General features: G+C 56.0%; 1 protein-coding gene across 1 annotated transcript in view; it reads right to left on the bottom strand.

Moving 5' to 3' along the window:
* Positions 1-1,490: 1,490 nt before the first annotated feature.
* MGAT3 (beta-1,4-mannosyl-glycoprotein 4-beta-N-acetylglucosaminyltransferase) overlaps positions 1,491-13,792 on the bottom strand; it is a 30,834-nt gene continuing 18,532 nt past the window's right edge. Inside the window, exon 2 of the mRNA XM_070371544.1 lies at positions 1,491-6,196. Coding sequence (XP_070227645.1) covers positions 4,585-6,195 — 1,611 coding nt within the window. The 5' untranslated portion in view covers position 6,196 and the 3' untranslated portion in view covers positions 1,491-4,584. The remainder of the gene's footprint in view (positions 6,197-13,792) is intronic.

Raw genomic sequence — 13,792 nt, forward strand, 5'->3', positions numbered from 1 at the left:
CTGAGGTCATGCTTCCCTGTCTTCTCCACTGACTGTGGTCCCTCTGAGAACAGGGACTGTCCTCTCTCTCGGTGACCCACGACCCAGCACTGTGCCTGGCTGTCAGAAGCCTGGATGATGTCTGAATGATGGCACTGGCATCACCCCCAGCCTCTCCACCTCTCCCCCTACCCTCCTCTTCCTCCCCGAATGGACTCAGAGATGGAGTGAAGTTTGGCAGTTAAGATCTCAGTCTCTGGAGTTAGGCAAACTGCCCTTCCTTGCCTTACTGAATGTATCCAAGCCTCACTTTCCACATCTGTAACATGGGAATGATAAGGGAGGGAACTCTCTTATCCCAGAGTTTGGCACAAAATAGGCATTTCATTAAAAATGTTTGTGAAGGATTACAATGGTGATGATTCATTATCAGACATGATTTAAAGGCTGTAAACTTGACCTTAAGTGGCAGGTGGGTCACTGTTGCCATCTTTCAGATAGATGCAGCATCTCCATCTCTCCCACTCCTCAATTCTGTACCTGCGGGCGCCTTCCTGGGCTTTGGAGTGTGGCTAGGAGTCCAGGCATCAGTTATGGGCATAAAGGGCTCAGCACTTCCTGGGTGCTCAGGCTACATCTCTCCCACTCCTGCTCAAGTCTGCAATTGCGAGCACCTTCCTGGGCTTTGGAGTGTGGCTAGGAGTCCAGGCATCAGTTATGGGCATAAAGGGCTCGGCACTTCCAGGTGCTCAGGAGACATGAGCCCCTGCTCTGGTCAGCAACACTGTGGTCACTCCTCTTCCCTGTCCCCAGCCTCAGTTTCTCCATCTAAGAGGCTGCACAGCCGCCCCATGAGGGACCGAGGCAGAGTTCATCTTTGAGACTCTCCTTAGAAAATATCCAGAGGCTCCCCTCCCCAGGACAAAGCCAGGATCCAAAAGACCTGGAATAAGCCTCCAGGAAGTCCCCATGTTCCACCGCCTGGGCGCCATCACAGCACAAGTCCAGCTTAGCTCCACAGGGGAGACGACCAACCCTGGAGGCTGCCATCCCCACCTGCCCTGGAGGGTTGGTACCCCTAATTCACGTCCGACCCCACACCCACTATGTGTGTGGCCTTAGGACCCCTGACAGGTGCACAATAGTGGAGGAATCACTCCCCTCTCCCTAGAGGCACCAGGGTCTACATCTAGATCCCCAAAGAGGTCCCCTGCCCACCTCAGGAAGGTGTGGCCAGGCCCGGACCTTCTTCCTCCTTCTGTGAAGGACCACCTGTCATCACCCCCTTTCCAGGCCCGTCTCCACTGGTGGGAGGTCAGAGGCTCCCTTGGTCAGGGTCAGGAGTGGGGTAACTGCATCCCTAAATGAAGATGCTTGGAATGCCCCCCCACTGCCTGTCCAGTCCTCAGGAAGGCTCACCAACCCCCACCGACCCAGCAAGACCAGTCACCCACTTGCACCCCTTCTTGTGCCAGCGCACCCCCAAAGTAGCCACTCAAGTACAACCTTCAGACTTTGTAGCTGTTTTTATTATTAATATTATTTTCTCCTTTAAGCATCCCTTTAAGGGTGAAATGAAATCCAACCATTTACAGAGAAAATGATTTCAGAATGTACATATTGATTTTCCCTTACAAAAAAAATAATACTATTATTATTATCGGTGTCCTTAAATTACACACTTCCCAGGGCGCTGCCTGCTGCTGGGGCAAGTCCTAGCTCCCCACCCTGTCACCTGTCCCCAAAGCTCTCCCACGCCTGCCTGTGGGAACCACCACACCCTAGGGAACCCCCGAAGGGTGGGCTGAGCCTCCATGAGTCTGGAAACCCCCGGGCCAGGGCTTCCCAAGGAAGGAAGGAAGGTGGCTATGACGACAGGGCCAGCAGCTGCTGGCGTCCCCTTTCACAGCTTGGTTTGCCTTCATAGAGGGGAGTGGCCCAGGGCTCCCCTGTCCCCGAAGTTCCCAGTGTATGATGTGACTCTGAGTGAAACTCTGCGACCCCACGCCTTGGTCCCCTGACCCCGCAGACGGTTGTGCTTGCTCTCCATGGCCAGGCCTCCACTGGGGGGTGACCACGAACACGCCTGGACCTCCTTGTCCGAGAGGGAAGGTGGGGTCTGGCACATCTGAGCTCCTTCCCTCTTTCTACCTTTGCCCCTGAGCTGGCGAACTGGAAGCGAGCGACCTCTGCCAGCCTGGAGGGGGACCTCCCCACAAGTGTGGGGGTGTGGGGTGAGGAGGCTGTCAAGGTGGGAGGCCCTGGGCTGGGGCTCAGGCATGTGTCCCCAGAGATGCCTGCCCAGGAGGTGGGCAGAGGTGGCTGGCGGGCAGGCCCTGGCCTGGGGTGACCTGGAGCCACAGGGACACCCTGACCTCTTGAGCCACTTCTCAGCCCCAAAAGGGGCCGGGGGGTTGGGAGGTGCTGCTCTAACTCCGAGGGAGGGGTTGGTTCCCTTGGGACACCCCCTCAACCGGAGGGACAGTGGGGGCTCCCCAGCCTGCTTCATGCCTGCCTGCCTGAGGCTGTTCCGCGGCCAGCTCCCCACACCACACCAGCTCCCCAGGAAACCCCCCAGTAAGACACGCCGAGAAAGTCTTGGCTGGCGGCTTGAAGGGAAGAGGCCGGGAGGTCGTGGGCTCGCAGCGGTACAGCCCTCAGGTTGAGAGCATTCTCATTCCTTGGACTGAAAGACAGACAGACAGACGGACCCCCATATCCCTTTTAGCCTGGCTTTCTGGCTCCCCAGGTTGCCCTTCTGCCTCAGTCATTTTGGGGAGTTGCAGGAAGTGTGGCCACAGGCTGCAGGTCCCAGCAAGGGGAGGCCTGGGCCCGGCTCCCACGTCCCACACACAGGCATATATGTACAGGGACACATCGACACGGACACGGACAATCCACACCAAGCATGCACCCATGCCATAAATACACACGCACGCAAAGACATGGACCGTTCCACAGGCAGGCTCTGCGTCCAGCATCACTGGGTAAACACCCGAGGGGGCCGTTGGGAGGGGGCGCCTCTCCCTGCCCCCTGCATGCTCTCAGTGATCCAGCCCTGGGTCGCCAGTGAGGCGGGCAGGGACGGGCTGACCCAGGAGCTGTGGGCATGCCAGCAGGACCCCACCAGTGCGACAGTCACTTCTGCCCTCTCCCCTCCTCCCTCGGGGTCAGAGATGCCCCTCGTCCCCGTAAGTATCCTCTCCACCTTCATTTTCTTCCCTCCTTCCTTTAATGGGTGAAAGGGGCAGCCCAGCTGGAAACTACTTTCCCTGGTGGCCAGGTGACTGAGTCCTGCAAGATGCCATCAGAAGTGACTGTACCATCTCTGGCTCACGCTCTTAACAGAAAGGGTGTGCACGTTCTCTGTTTCCCTCGGACATGGATGCAAACATGATGGTGGGAGCTGGAGCAACCACTCTATCCAGAGTTGGAGGCATGAGGCAGGGAAGCAGAGCTGCCCTCCAGACCACCACCCTCCAGAGAGTAAGTTAGAAACAAGCTTCTGTCTGCTGAAACCACTGTATTTTGGGGTCTCTTAATTACAGCAGCTTAGAATCTACTCTAACATATACACCCCCCTCCCCCGAGGCAACTAAGGAATGAGACGACAAACAACTGGCCTCAATGTCCCCTGTGGGCCTAGAGCAGCCTCGTGGCCCCTTCCTGGCCCCAAGCCAGCCCCCAAAGGGGCACAAGAGTGCCTCCACCTGAGACAGTGGCGAGCTGAGGCTGTGGGTTCCAGTGGGAAGGGGTGATGGGGGAGGAGGCTCCCCACCCCCCACCCCCACATCTCACCTAGGCTAGCTCATGGTCCCATCCCAGCCTGAGAACTGGACTCTTGGAACTTACAAGGACTGGGTGGGCAGCCCACAAGACAGTGATATAAAAAGTAAGAAGAAATGTCAAGGCCAGCTTGGGAACCTAAAAGAAGACTTCCCGGGCCTCCCCACACCTGCGTCATCTCCAGAGGGGCTGAGGGGCACAGGGCCATCTGTGCTGTATGTCCTGTGGGATGAGGGTGGAGGTCCCCACTCCCTCTGGCCCAGCACTCCTGAGGCCACTACAAAGCATCCTTTGGAGCTTCTTCCCAGCTGCCGTTTTCATTCCCTCCCACCTTGGTGTCCCTGCTTCGTCCAGGGCCTGAATGTGACTATTTACAGAGCCCTGGGAACTCCTGGCATCTCTCCCTTCCTACAGTGCGTCCAAAGCCCCAGGAGGCCAAATGGTGGGCTGCTTCTCCCTGGAGGGGACCGCGGCGCCCCTCTCGGCTGCCCTACGGCGTTCCTGCAGGCTCCCTCCCCCACCCACCCCTGCTCCCCAGTAACCCTCCTGCGCTCTCTGCGGGCACTTCCCAGGGGCAGCACCCCTAGGGGCGTAATACCTGCTCTCCTCCCCTGGTGAGGAAGGGTGTTTTCTGAGCTCACAGGCCTGACCCTGGATTCACAGGGGCTTGAGTAGGAAAGACTCTCCCATCTTCCACTCCTGGTCCTCTGACGAACCACCCAGAGGGTGGAAGGAGGCAGAAAGGTAACGACAGGAGGGGCAGTGCCAACACCCCACCCCACCCCCACCCTGCCACTGGCCCTGTAAGATCATGCAGCCCTAGCCTTCAACCACATCCACTTTGCCCCTGGCGGGTGGCCTTCCCTCCGAACCCTTGTTCCGCCACCCACCGGCCGCTGTGCTCTTGGGCTCCCGGTAGGGGTTGTCCAGCAGGTAGCGGAACTGGTCGTAGTTCTTCAGCAGGTACTTGGGGGCGTACATGTGCTCGCTGGGGTCGGCCGGCGGGTACTCCTGCTGCGTGCCGTCGAACCAGCCCCCCGTGCGGATCAGGCTCCGGATGTAGTTGAGGTCCCGCTTGTCTTCGTAGTCGCCCCAGCGGGGGAAGTCGCCGTTCTGGGCCGACACGAGCTTGAAGTAGATGCCCTCGGGCGTAAAGCACCAGGAGCAGTGCCAGCCGGCAAAGTGCAGGGGGCTCCCCAGCGACCACTGCACCAAGATGTGGCCCGTGCGGTTCTCATACTGACGGAAGTTAGGCATGGTGTAGTACTGGCGGCGGCGCAGGCGGATGCCGTCCAGCCCGTACACCGTCTGCAGCATGTCCACCGTGCAGCCCGACACCACCTCCAGGGTGCCCGGCTGCTTCCAGAAGAAGCCGTACAGCGACTTGCGCATGTGGAAGGCGAAGGGCTCCGTCCAGCCGTCGTAGAGCTTGAGGAAGAGCACGCCGTCGCGCGCGGGGATCTCGTCGGCGTCGTCGATGATGAAGACATCGTCCGGCCGTAGGTTGCGCAGCCGCGACACGCCGTCCTGCGTCAGGAAGGTGCGCAGGTAGTCGTCTGCGATCCAGCCGTCCTGCCGCCCGCCCAGCGGGAAGTGGTCCAGGAAGACGTACAGCACCTTGTGCCGGATGTACTCGAAGGTGCCGTTGGTCAGCATCTCGCGGAACTTGAGCGGCCGCGGCTCCCCGTACGCTGTGAAGTTGGACTCGCACACCACGAAGGCGTCCACCACGTCGCCCAGCTCGTGGAAGCGCACGTCCAGCAGGTCGAACTCATGGTTGATGTTGATGGCGTTGATGACCCGCCGTGGCACCTCCCGGGGCACCAGGCGCTCCTTGGTGGGCAGGTTGGAGTACTGCACCACGGTGGGCACGCCGCAGCTCGGCCCGTGCCAGCCCGGGAGGCACACGCACTCCACCCACTTGCGCCGCGCGCCGCCGCGGCTCCCCGCTCGCTCCCGGGTGCTCAGTAGCTGCCGGCCCGGGCCCCGCGCCGACGACGATGCGCCGTCGCCCGCCTCCACCTTCTCCTCTGGCCGCCCCGATGGGGGCTTCTCCAGCATCTTGGTACCTGGCTTGAAGCAGACGCCCCCGGCTTTGGTGCGGACGAAGTACTCGGTGGTGTCCTCAGGCAGCACGAAGTCCATCCGGTGGAGCTCCTCCGTGGCCTTGCTCGGCGACAGCGGCTGGAGCAGGGGTGAGTGGGAATAGAGTGGGGTCCGCAGCAGGTCGGGGCTACCCGGCTCCGGGCTGGCCTGGGGCGTGACCGGGGCATTGTTCCAGAAGAAGCTGGACACCAGGTTAGGGCTGAGAGAGGCTAGTTCGCGGGGGAAGGTGACATAGGACAGGGTCTTAAAGAAGTGCAGGAAGGAGATGAGACACAGGCCGGCCATACAGAACATGAGAAACAGCTTGTAGCGTTTCATCTTCATCCTGCAGGAAACGGGAGAAAGCCCAGCGGTCAGGATCTGCAGACCTGGCGAGGGGAGCCTAAGGCTCTTCTCCTGAGGGAGGGAATGCAACTTTTAGGGAAACTAAAATAGAAAAAGTCGTGTTCAGGCTTCAGAAGCAGGAGAGCCGGCCTCTGACCTGCTTGCACACTGCCTGGATTCCATGCCTGCCTGAAAGCACAGCAAGTCAGGCAGCACTTTAAATAAGAAAGGGAGTGGGGTCTTGGGATTCTTGAGCCCCTGGAGGTCTGGCCAACCCCCTGGGGTCTAATGAAATCCTGTGACTCACAAGGTGAAACAAACAGCATTGTAAAAGTTAAAAACAAAAACAAAAAAAGACAACCCAGAGCCACATTTTTGAACACAAACTGCTTATAGTATCAGGTTGTGGCCTGGGATTATAAGCAGGAGCCCTCAAAGCTGCAATTTGGATGATCACCCCTGGGGTGTATGCACCACCCAAAACCCTTCCCATGTGGGACTCCAGATTGCAGGGACCTCCCAGTGATGGTCAAGTCTGGATGTAGGTTGTTGGCCCAATGTGGTGCTATATATGTTTTTATATCTGTCTATTCTATTTTTCTTCTTTTAGTGACTGTATGTTGAAATTAAATTATCTGCTATAAAAAATTGGAATTGTTTACTTGTGTGCAAGAGTGGTTTCAAATGAATCCTTTGAAAAGTTTTACTAAAAGGAAAGTAACACTTTTGGCAGAACAGCAGCCAGCTCCAGCACCTGGCCCACCCCACCATGACTGTACCAGCTGCATCGCTGTGCTTTACTCCAGGAACAGAATGCATCCTGGGAGAAGCTCAACCCTGCAATGCAGAACCTGCCCCAGGGGGCTCACCAGCCCTGAGGGAGGGGGAGAGTGGGCTGTAGGCTGCAGACATGGGGTCCCTTCCCTGCACTGTCCAGGATGCTTTCTCCTACTATCTGTCCGTCTGTCTGTCTCTTTATCTTTGTGTGTGTGTGTGTGTGTGTGTGGCTATATTAACAAAACTTTTCACTGAAAAAAATTCCCAGGTCTCAAGGGAACACTTTTAATTCTAACATATTTAATAAACAAAGAAGAAGTTCTGCAGAGGATGGCAACTGCAGCCCTGAAATTAAAAAATGCTTACACCTTGGAAGCAAAGCTATGACACACCTAGACAATGTATTTAAAAAGCAGAGACATCACTTTGCTGACAAAGGTCCATATAGTCAAAGCTATGGTTTTGCCAAAAGTCTTGTACAGATGTGAGAGTTGGACCATAAAGCAGGCTAAGCATACAATTTATGCTTTTGAATCATGGTGCTGGAGAAGACTCTTGAGAGTCCCATGGACAGCAAGGAGGTGAAACTAGTCAATCCTAAAGGAAATCAACCCTGAATATTCAATGGAAGAACAGATGCTGAAGCTGAAGCTCCAATCCTTTGGCCACCTGATGCGAAGAGTCGACTCATTGGAAAAGAACCTGATGCTGGGAAAGATTGCAGGCAGGCAGAGAAGGGGATGACAGAGGATAAGATGGTTGAATGGCATCACCAACTTAATGGACATGGGTTTGAGCAAACTCCAGGAAATAGAGAAGGACAAGGGAAGCCTGGGGTGCCATAGTCCATGAGGTTGCAAAGAGTCAGACACGACTGAGTGACTGAATAACAACTCCTTCATTGCTCCATGCAAGGCACTGGACTGATAACCAGCCATAAATATTATCTACTTGAGGTGCATCATTGGTTTTATATGCATTTTTTCTGTTCTCAGCTTAATATTTTTTATGATTATTATTCTATTGAACACTCATCCAATCAAGTAGTTTTCCTCAGTCAACGACAGGTTAAAGAGATTTCACATCAGTAGAAATAAATGTACCCATTTCCTTTTAAATTTCACATATTCCATACTCATCTGGAATGAATCGTTCTCTATGAGGGGTCATGATTATGACCATTCTCTACTTGTTTGCAGTTTATCAATTAGTTTATGGTTGTGCAATGGAGAGCCATATATATTTTCATAATTAAAAAAAAGTTCTGTTTTAGAGTATTTGTAGCTTACCAGAAAAGTTGCAAAGATAGTTCAGAGGGTTCCGTCACACCCGTCACCCCGTCTCCCCAAGTGTGGACACTGACATTGCTGCAGTGTGTGGTCACAACTAAGAAACGGAAAGGCTCACATTACACTGGACTCCACACTTCACTCAGCCACGCTCTTCATCTCATGAGGAGCCTGTGCGACACCTCTGACTCTCGCCGCGCAGCCCAGGACAGAGGGCACACCGGCCAGGAGGTTACGCCCATCTGGCCAAGTCAGACCAGTGCCTTTCCGGGTAGCACTGAGTGCGAAAGAATCTGCTTGCCAGCCAGCAGACATAAGAGACTCAGGTTCGATCCCTGGGTTGGGAAGATCACCTGGAGAAGAGAATGGCACGCCACACCAGTATTCTTGCCTGGAAAATCCCATGGGCAGAGGAGCCTGGAGGGCTACAGTCTATGGGGCTGCAAAGAGTCAGGCATGACTGAGTTCATGACCAGTGCCTTGGCTGGAGTGACCTGCAGAGTCAGAGGAGGGGCCGGGACAGAAACTGGTGTTTTCATTTCCCTTCCACAGATCTCCCTGTGTGTGTGTGGCAGGGCGGGGGCGCACCGTCCTTTCCCTTAAAATGTTCCTTTCTGTGGCCTCTCCCTATGTTTCTGGCTCAAATGACCTCTGGGTCATTTGAGCGTCCCTGGTGGCTCAGAGATTAAAGTGTCTGCCTACAATGTGGGAGACCTGGGTTCGATCACTGGGTTGGGAAGACCCCCTGGCAAAAGGAAATGGCAACCCACTCCAGTATTCTTGCCTGGAGAATCCCATGGACAGAGGAGCCTGGTGGGCTACAGTCCACGTGGTCGCAGAGTCGGACCCAACTGAGCGACTTCACTTCCCTTGCTATACTTTCCCCTTCCTTTCCTAACTTAAGCCAGGCTCCTCACCATTCTGAACCTTGGTTTCTGCATCTGTGAAATGGGTACAGAGTTCCTGGTGTACAGCAGGTATTCAACAGATTTCTACTTCTTTCAAAGCTCAAGGCTGAAAGACTCAAACATAAATGTTCTCTAAACTACATGATCATAAGACGCACAATCATGAAATGTTTGATCTAGAACAAGCTTTAAGGACCATCTCCTCCCACTCTTTCATGTCGGGGAGGAGGGGCCTCACCTTGGAGCAGCTGAGTTTGCGGATCCTGCTGACCAGGGCGGTACTTGTGCCCTCAGATGTCCCCCCTCCTCCGGTTTAAATGCAGACACCCTGGAGCCTGGCCTCAGGCGGGGATTGGACAGCTGACTGCAGGAGGCAGGACAATCAGGGGTAGGGGCCTGACCTCTGGTAAATGTCAGCTGCCCTGGGACAGAGGCGGGAGGGACTGGTCTCCACTGGCTCTGCGGGAGGCAGAAGGGAGCTCTCGTCCCCACCACAGATTCTAGCCCTGCTCTGGCAAAGGCAGACAGGCCAGCGGGGTGAATGGAGTGGCCCAGGGCAGAGGCCCAGTCGAGGCAGGAGGATGGGAGCTCTTGTGGGGCAGGGCCAGGTACAAGGCGACTCTGCAGACAAGAGGTCCGCATGGCAGAGGTCTCCAGAGTGACCCTCCCGAGGGCTTTTAGGACCTGGCAAGGCAGCCCTGATCCTTCTGGCGGATCATTTCTCCCCACTTGGAGCCTGTCTCTATGAGACACCCCAATCCCAGCCCTCCCTGGACTGAACTGGCCATGAGTGGTGAAGGGCAAGGTTGGGGCCGCCACTCAGAAGAAATCTCCTGGCAGCCGTGAACACAGGCCCCAGGAAGGTAAGATCAACTCAGGTAAGGCGCCCCCACAGCCCTGCTGAGGTCACACTGACCCAGCTGCCCCTCAGCTCCCTGGTCAGACAAGCTTTTAGGATCTAGTTACCCCTGGCCAGCTGCACCCTTTGGAAAACAGACTCGCCAGGGCCTGGGGTCCCCCATCTGAATTGCAGGGGCCTTCAGGGTGAGGCCATGTGATAAGGCCCCAGCCCGGCTTGCCGCCAAGAATCACGGAATGGAGTGTGTCTCCCTCGTGGCTTGGGCTGCTGGGAGGCTGACAGACACAGAGGCTGGCCGGGAGCAAGGCAGTGCCTCACAGGCCAAGTTTTCTGGGACACTGTTACACACAGCTGTCTGGGTTGTTTTTTTTTTGTTTGTTTTTGTTTTCCTTGAACTTGTTCTTGGCCTGATCTTTTTTTATCTTATCTTCAAGTATTTTCAAATACATTTTATAGACTGAGTAGCCTATAAACAAGAAACCGAATAAATAAGCGTGGGCCCTGGGGTCTCATGTAAGTCTTGCCCACCCAGGGAGACTGAGGATTGTGATCACCGTTTTCACAGATGGGGAAACTGAGAGTCAGAAAGATGGCAAGACTTTCCCCAAAGGATATTAGGAAGGCGATCAAATCAGGACCTCAAGGTAAGTTTGGTTTCCAAACCAGCATCTGCCTCCTTACATCTGAGACCATAGCCCTCCTTGGTGCTGCTGGCCTGGCTGCGGGCTAAAGCCGTGGAACCAAACTAGACCCCTGCTTCAGCATCTCTGCCTCCATTATAAAGCTTCATCTAGAACCACCAGGTGTACCGATAAAGCTGATGGTCACTGACACTTACAGGCCAGCTACTGTCCCGAGCACATGACATGCACGTCCTCACCAGATCCCCCCACCATGTAGCAGGTACCACTGTCTTTCCCATTTTACAGATCAGGAGACGGAGGCCAGAGAGATGGTATAACTTAGTGACACACAATTAGTAAGGGTCGGACTCAACCCTGTGGGGTCAGTAGTGGGATTTCATCCAGTGGTAAAGCTGTCCTGGGTCCCTTCCACCTTCCAAGTTCAGCCCAAGTGGGGTGAAACCCAAGTTGGGTGATAAGGGTCCCATGGAGAGTCCACCAGTGACCAGTGAAGACAGTCCATGGATGGAACAGCCACCACTGCATTTGACCCATGTGAGCCCCTGCAGGGTGTCACCCAACCCGTCTCCTCCATTTACTCAGTAACTACTTATTAAGAGCCCACTGAGTGCCAGGCGCTGCACTGGCCCTGGGAGCATAGCAGATGAGGACCACAAGAGCCCCCAACTCATGGAGCTGGTGCAGGGTGAGTGGGGCACAGGGCTGTGGCAACTAAAATGAGCCAAATAATACGGTATGTTAGAAAGATGTGCTCTGGAGAAAAATAAAATGGTGAAGACTAGGAGTGAGCAGGTTCGCAGGTAATCAGGTGGCCAAGGTGGGCCTTAAGAGTGAGTCCAGAAGACAAGGGAGGAGGGGCGGCGGAACGGAAGTGCTGGAGTGCGGCTTTCACGGGAGGATGCTAAGCGTCCAGGCTCAGCTGGGCTGCTCTGCTGAGAACAGACGGTCCCCTGAAGAACAGAGCAGGGAGAGTGGCAAGGAGCCCGCGGCACTGTCTGGGCAAGGGGCGGGGTGCAGGCAGCGGTCAGACCTGGCGTGAAGTGTGAGTGGCGAGTCACACTCAGTGGCTCCGGGACCTGCAGAATGGACCAGCCTTTGACTAGGGTGGAAGTCATCCCTCAACCGCCTCCATGGAGACGGAAAATGGCAGAGCTGGGCTGGAGGCAGCTCTTGTCTCTGCAGGGTCCTCTCTAAGTGCCTTGCCCACTTCAGTCACCAAATCAGAGAGACCAATCCGCAGCCCCACCCCATCCCTTCTTCCCAGTGCTGAGCCCATCTCCCCATCTGTCTGTCTCCTCATCTCTGGGCACGAGCCCCTGGGGGCAGGGAGCTGTCAGGGAGCGAGCTTCAACCAGAGCCGCCAACTGTGTGCACACAGAGCCTAGAGCCAGACAGCCCAGCTCAAACCTCTGGCTCTGCCATCTCCTATCTGCATGGCCTTGGCAGGTCAAAGTAACTTCCCTCCTTTGGCTCATCTAGAAAATGAGGGTTCAATAATAACCCATGTGAAGCTCCTAGCACAGAGTAAGAACCCAATAAGCATTAGCTTTTCTTACCACTACTGTTATTCCCCTACCTGGAAGCAGAGTAGGGAGAGCCTTCAGCTGGGGGGAGGGGGCAGCACGTGCACAGGCTCAACCAGAGCTGAGCCCCTGGCAGGGCCTGGGGCCTGGTGGGTGCTTTCTTATTTAACAGCAGTAAGGAGTCGAGTAGGGGGCTCAACTGGACCCTGGTCAGAACCTGAGTCTGATGGGAGATGGGCTGGGAAACAGTGCCCTGCTTCCCTGGGCTCCACAGAAAGGAGGGAAGAACTATGAGACTCTGGAAGCCTCCTTAAAAGACCCCCCGCCACACACACACACACAAACACACATACTCACTCACTCACTCTGTAGGTGGCACCAGCCTCAGAGCCCTGGGTCTCCTGCAGGAATGTGATGGGAATAGATCAGGTGCTTCCTGACAGTCAGATAATCATGGCTGCAGGAAGCGGACCCAGACCCAGGATGCTGGCAGGACCAGCCCACCCTGGGCCTCCTCTTTCTGTACTGACTCACAGCCATGGCCATGCTCGGAAGGTTCCAGCTGGGCAGACTGTCTTTGCACCCTGTCTCTTCCTGCTCCTCCCTCCTTCTTGTGATCTCTTCCCCCGGCCTCTGCTTGATAAGCTCATGAGGTGAGAGAAGGAAGATGAGCCCAAAGCCCACCACCCAGTCACGGCCTTGGGGTCTGGGCTCGGGCTGCGTCCAGTGGGGGCTGCCGACCAGAGAAAAGACAGGTGCTCCCTGGAGGCCACGGGCTGTGACTCGTGTGCCAGTCAGGCGGGCAGCAGCCTCCCGGGTGTGGATGCACCCTGACAGCTGTCACCTGGTGACCAGGCTCCTGTGGCGCTCTCCATGGTCCTGAGCTCACATGCGCTGACCAGGGTCCTAGCTCGGCCCTTAGCCGGCCTCACCCTGGCCCCTGCCAGCCTCTGCTGAGGTCTTGCAGCTTCTCTCCTAACAGCCGTGTCCTCTGTTCACCACCCTCTGGCCCCCTTCTCCGTCTGCCTCGCAACACCTTGCTGACAGCTGTGATCCCTGGTGTCCTCAGCTTGGGAGCAGCCACAGGGCACCCAACTCCTCCGGCTGACAGAAGGGGCCACCAGTGAACAGGTCTGACACCTAGGAGGTGCTCAGGGCACTCTTGGAATATCCATGGGGGAAATCTCAGAGGTTGCAGAGCCCACCCTCTGTCTCCACTCCTAGAGGAATCTACAGCCCCCAACCCAAGAGTACCTTCAGATGAACTCTCACCAGCTCCCATGAGCTTCAGCGGGCATCTTGACTGAGCCGAAGTCTGCCTTGCACCCCATCCCAGTTCCGCTCTACAGTACCCGAGGGCTCTGCCTAGCTCCGTGTGCCAGGCTTTGCTCCTGGCCAGCTTTGTTAAATGACTGGGCTGATTTGGGAGGGGGGCGCTCCTTACTGACTGGCACCCATCACCTTGCAATGCATTCTCAGTGACTTATCTGGCTTTCCGAACCAAACCTCTTGCCCCAGGCCAGTGCCCCTCCCGAGTGCCCATCTGGCCTCTGCTTGTCCAATTCTGAGTACCGCCCATTCCGGGCCATTTGGGCTG

The sequence above is a fragment of the Bos mutus genome, chromosome 5 (assembly GCF_027580195.1).
Source record: "Bos mutus isolate GX-2022 chromosome 5, NWIPB_WYAK_1.1, whole genome shotgun sequence".
Classification (NCBI taxonomy): Eukaryota; Metazoa; Chordata; class Mammalia; order Artiodactyla; family Bovidae; genus Bos; species Bos mutus.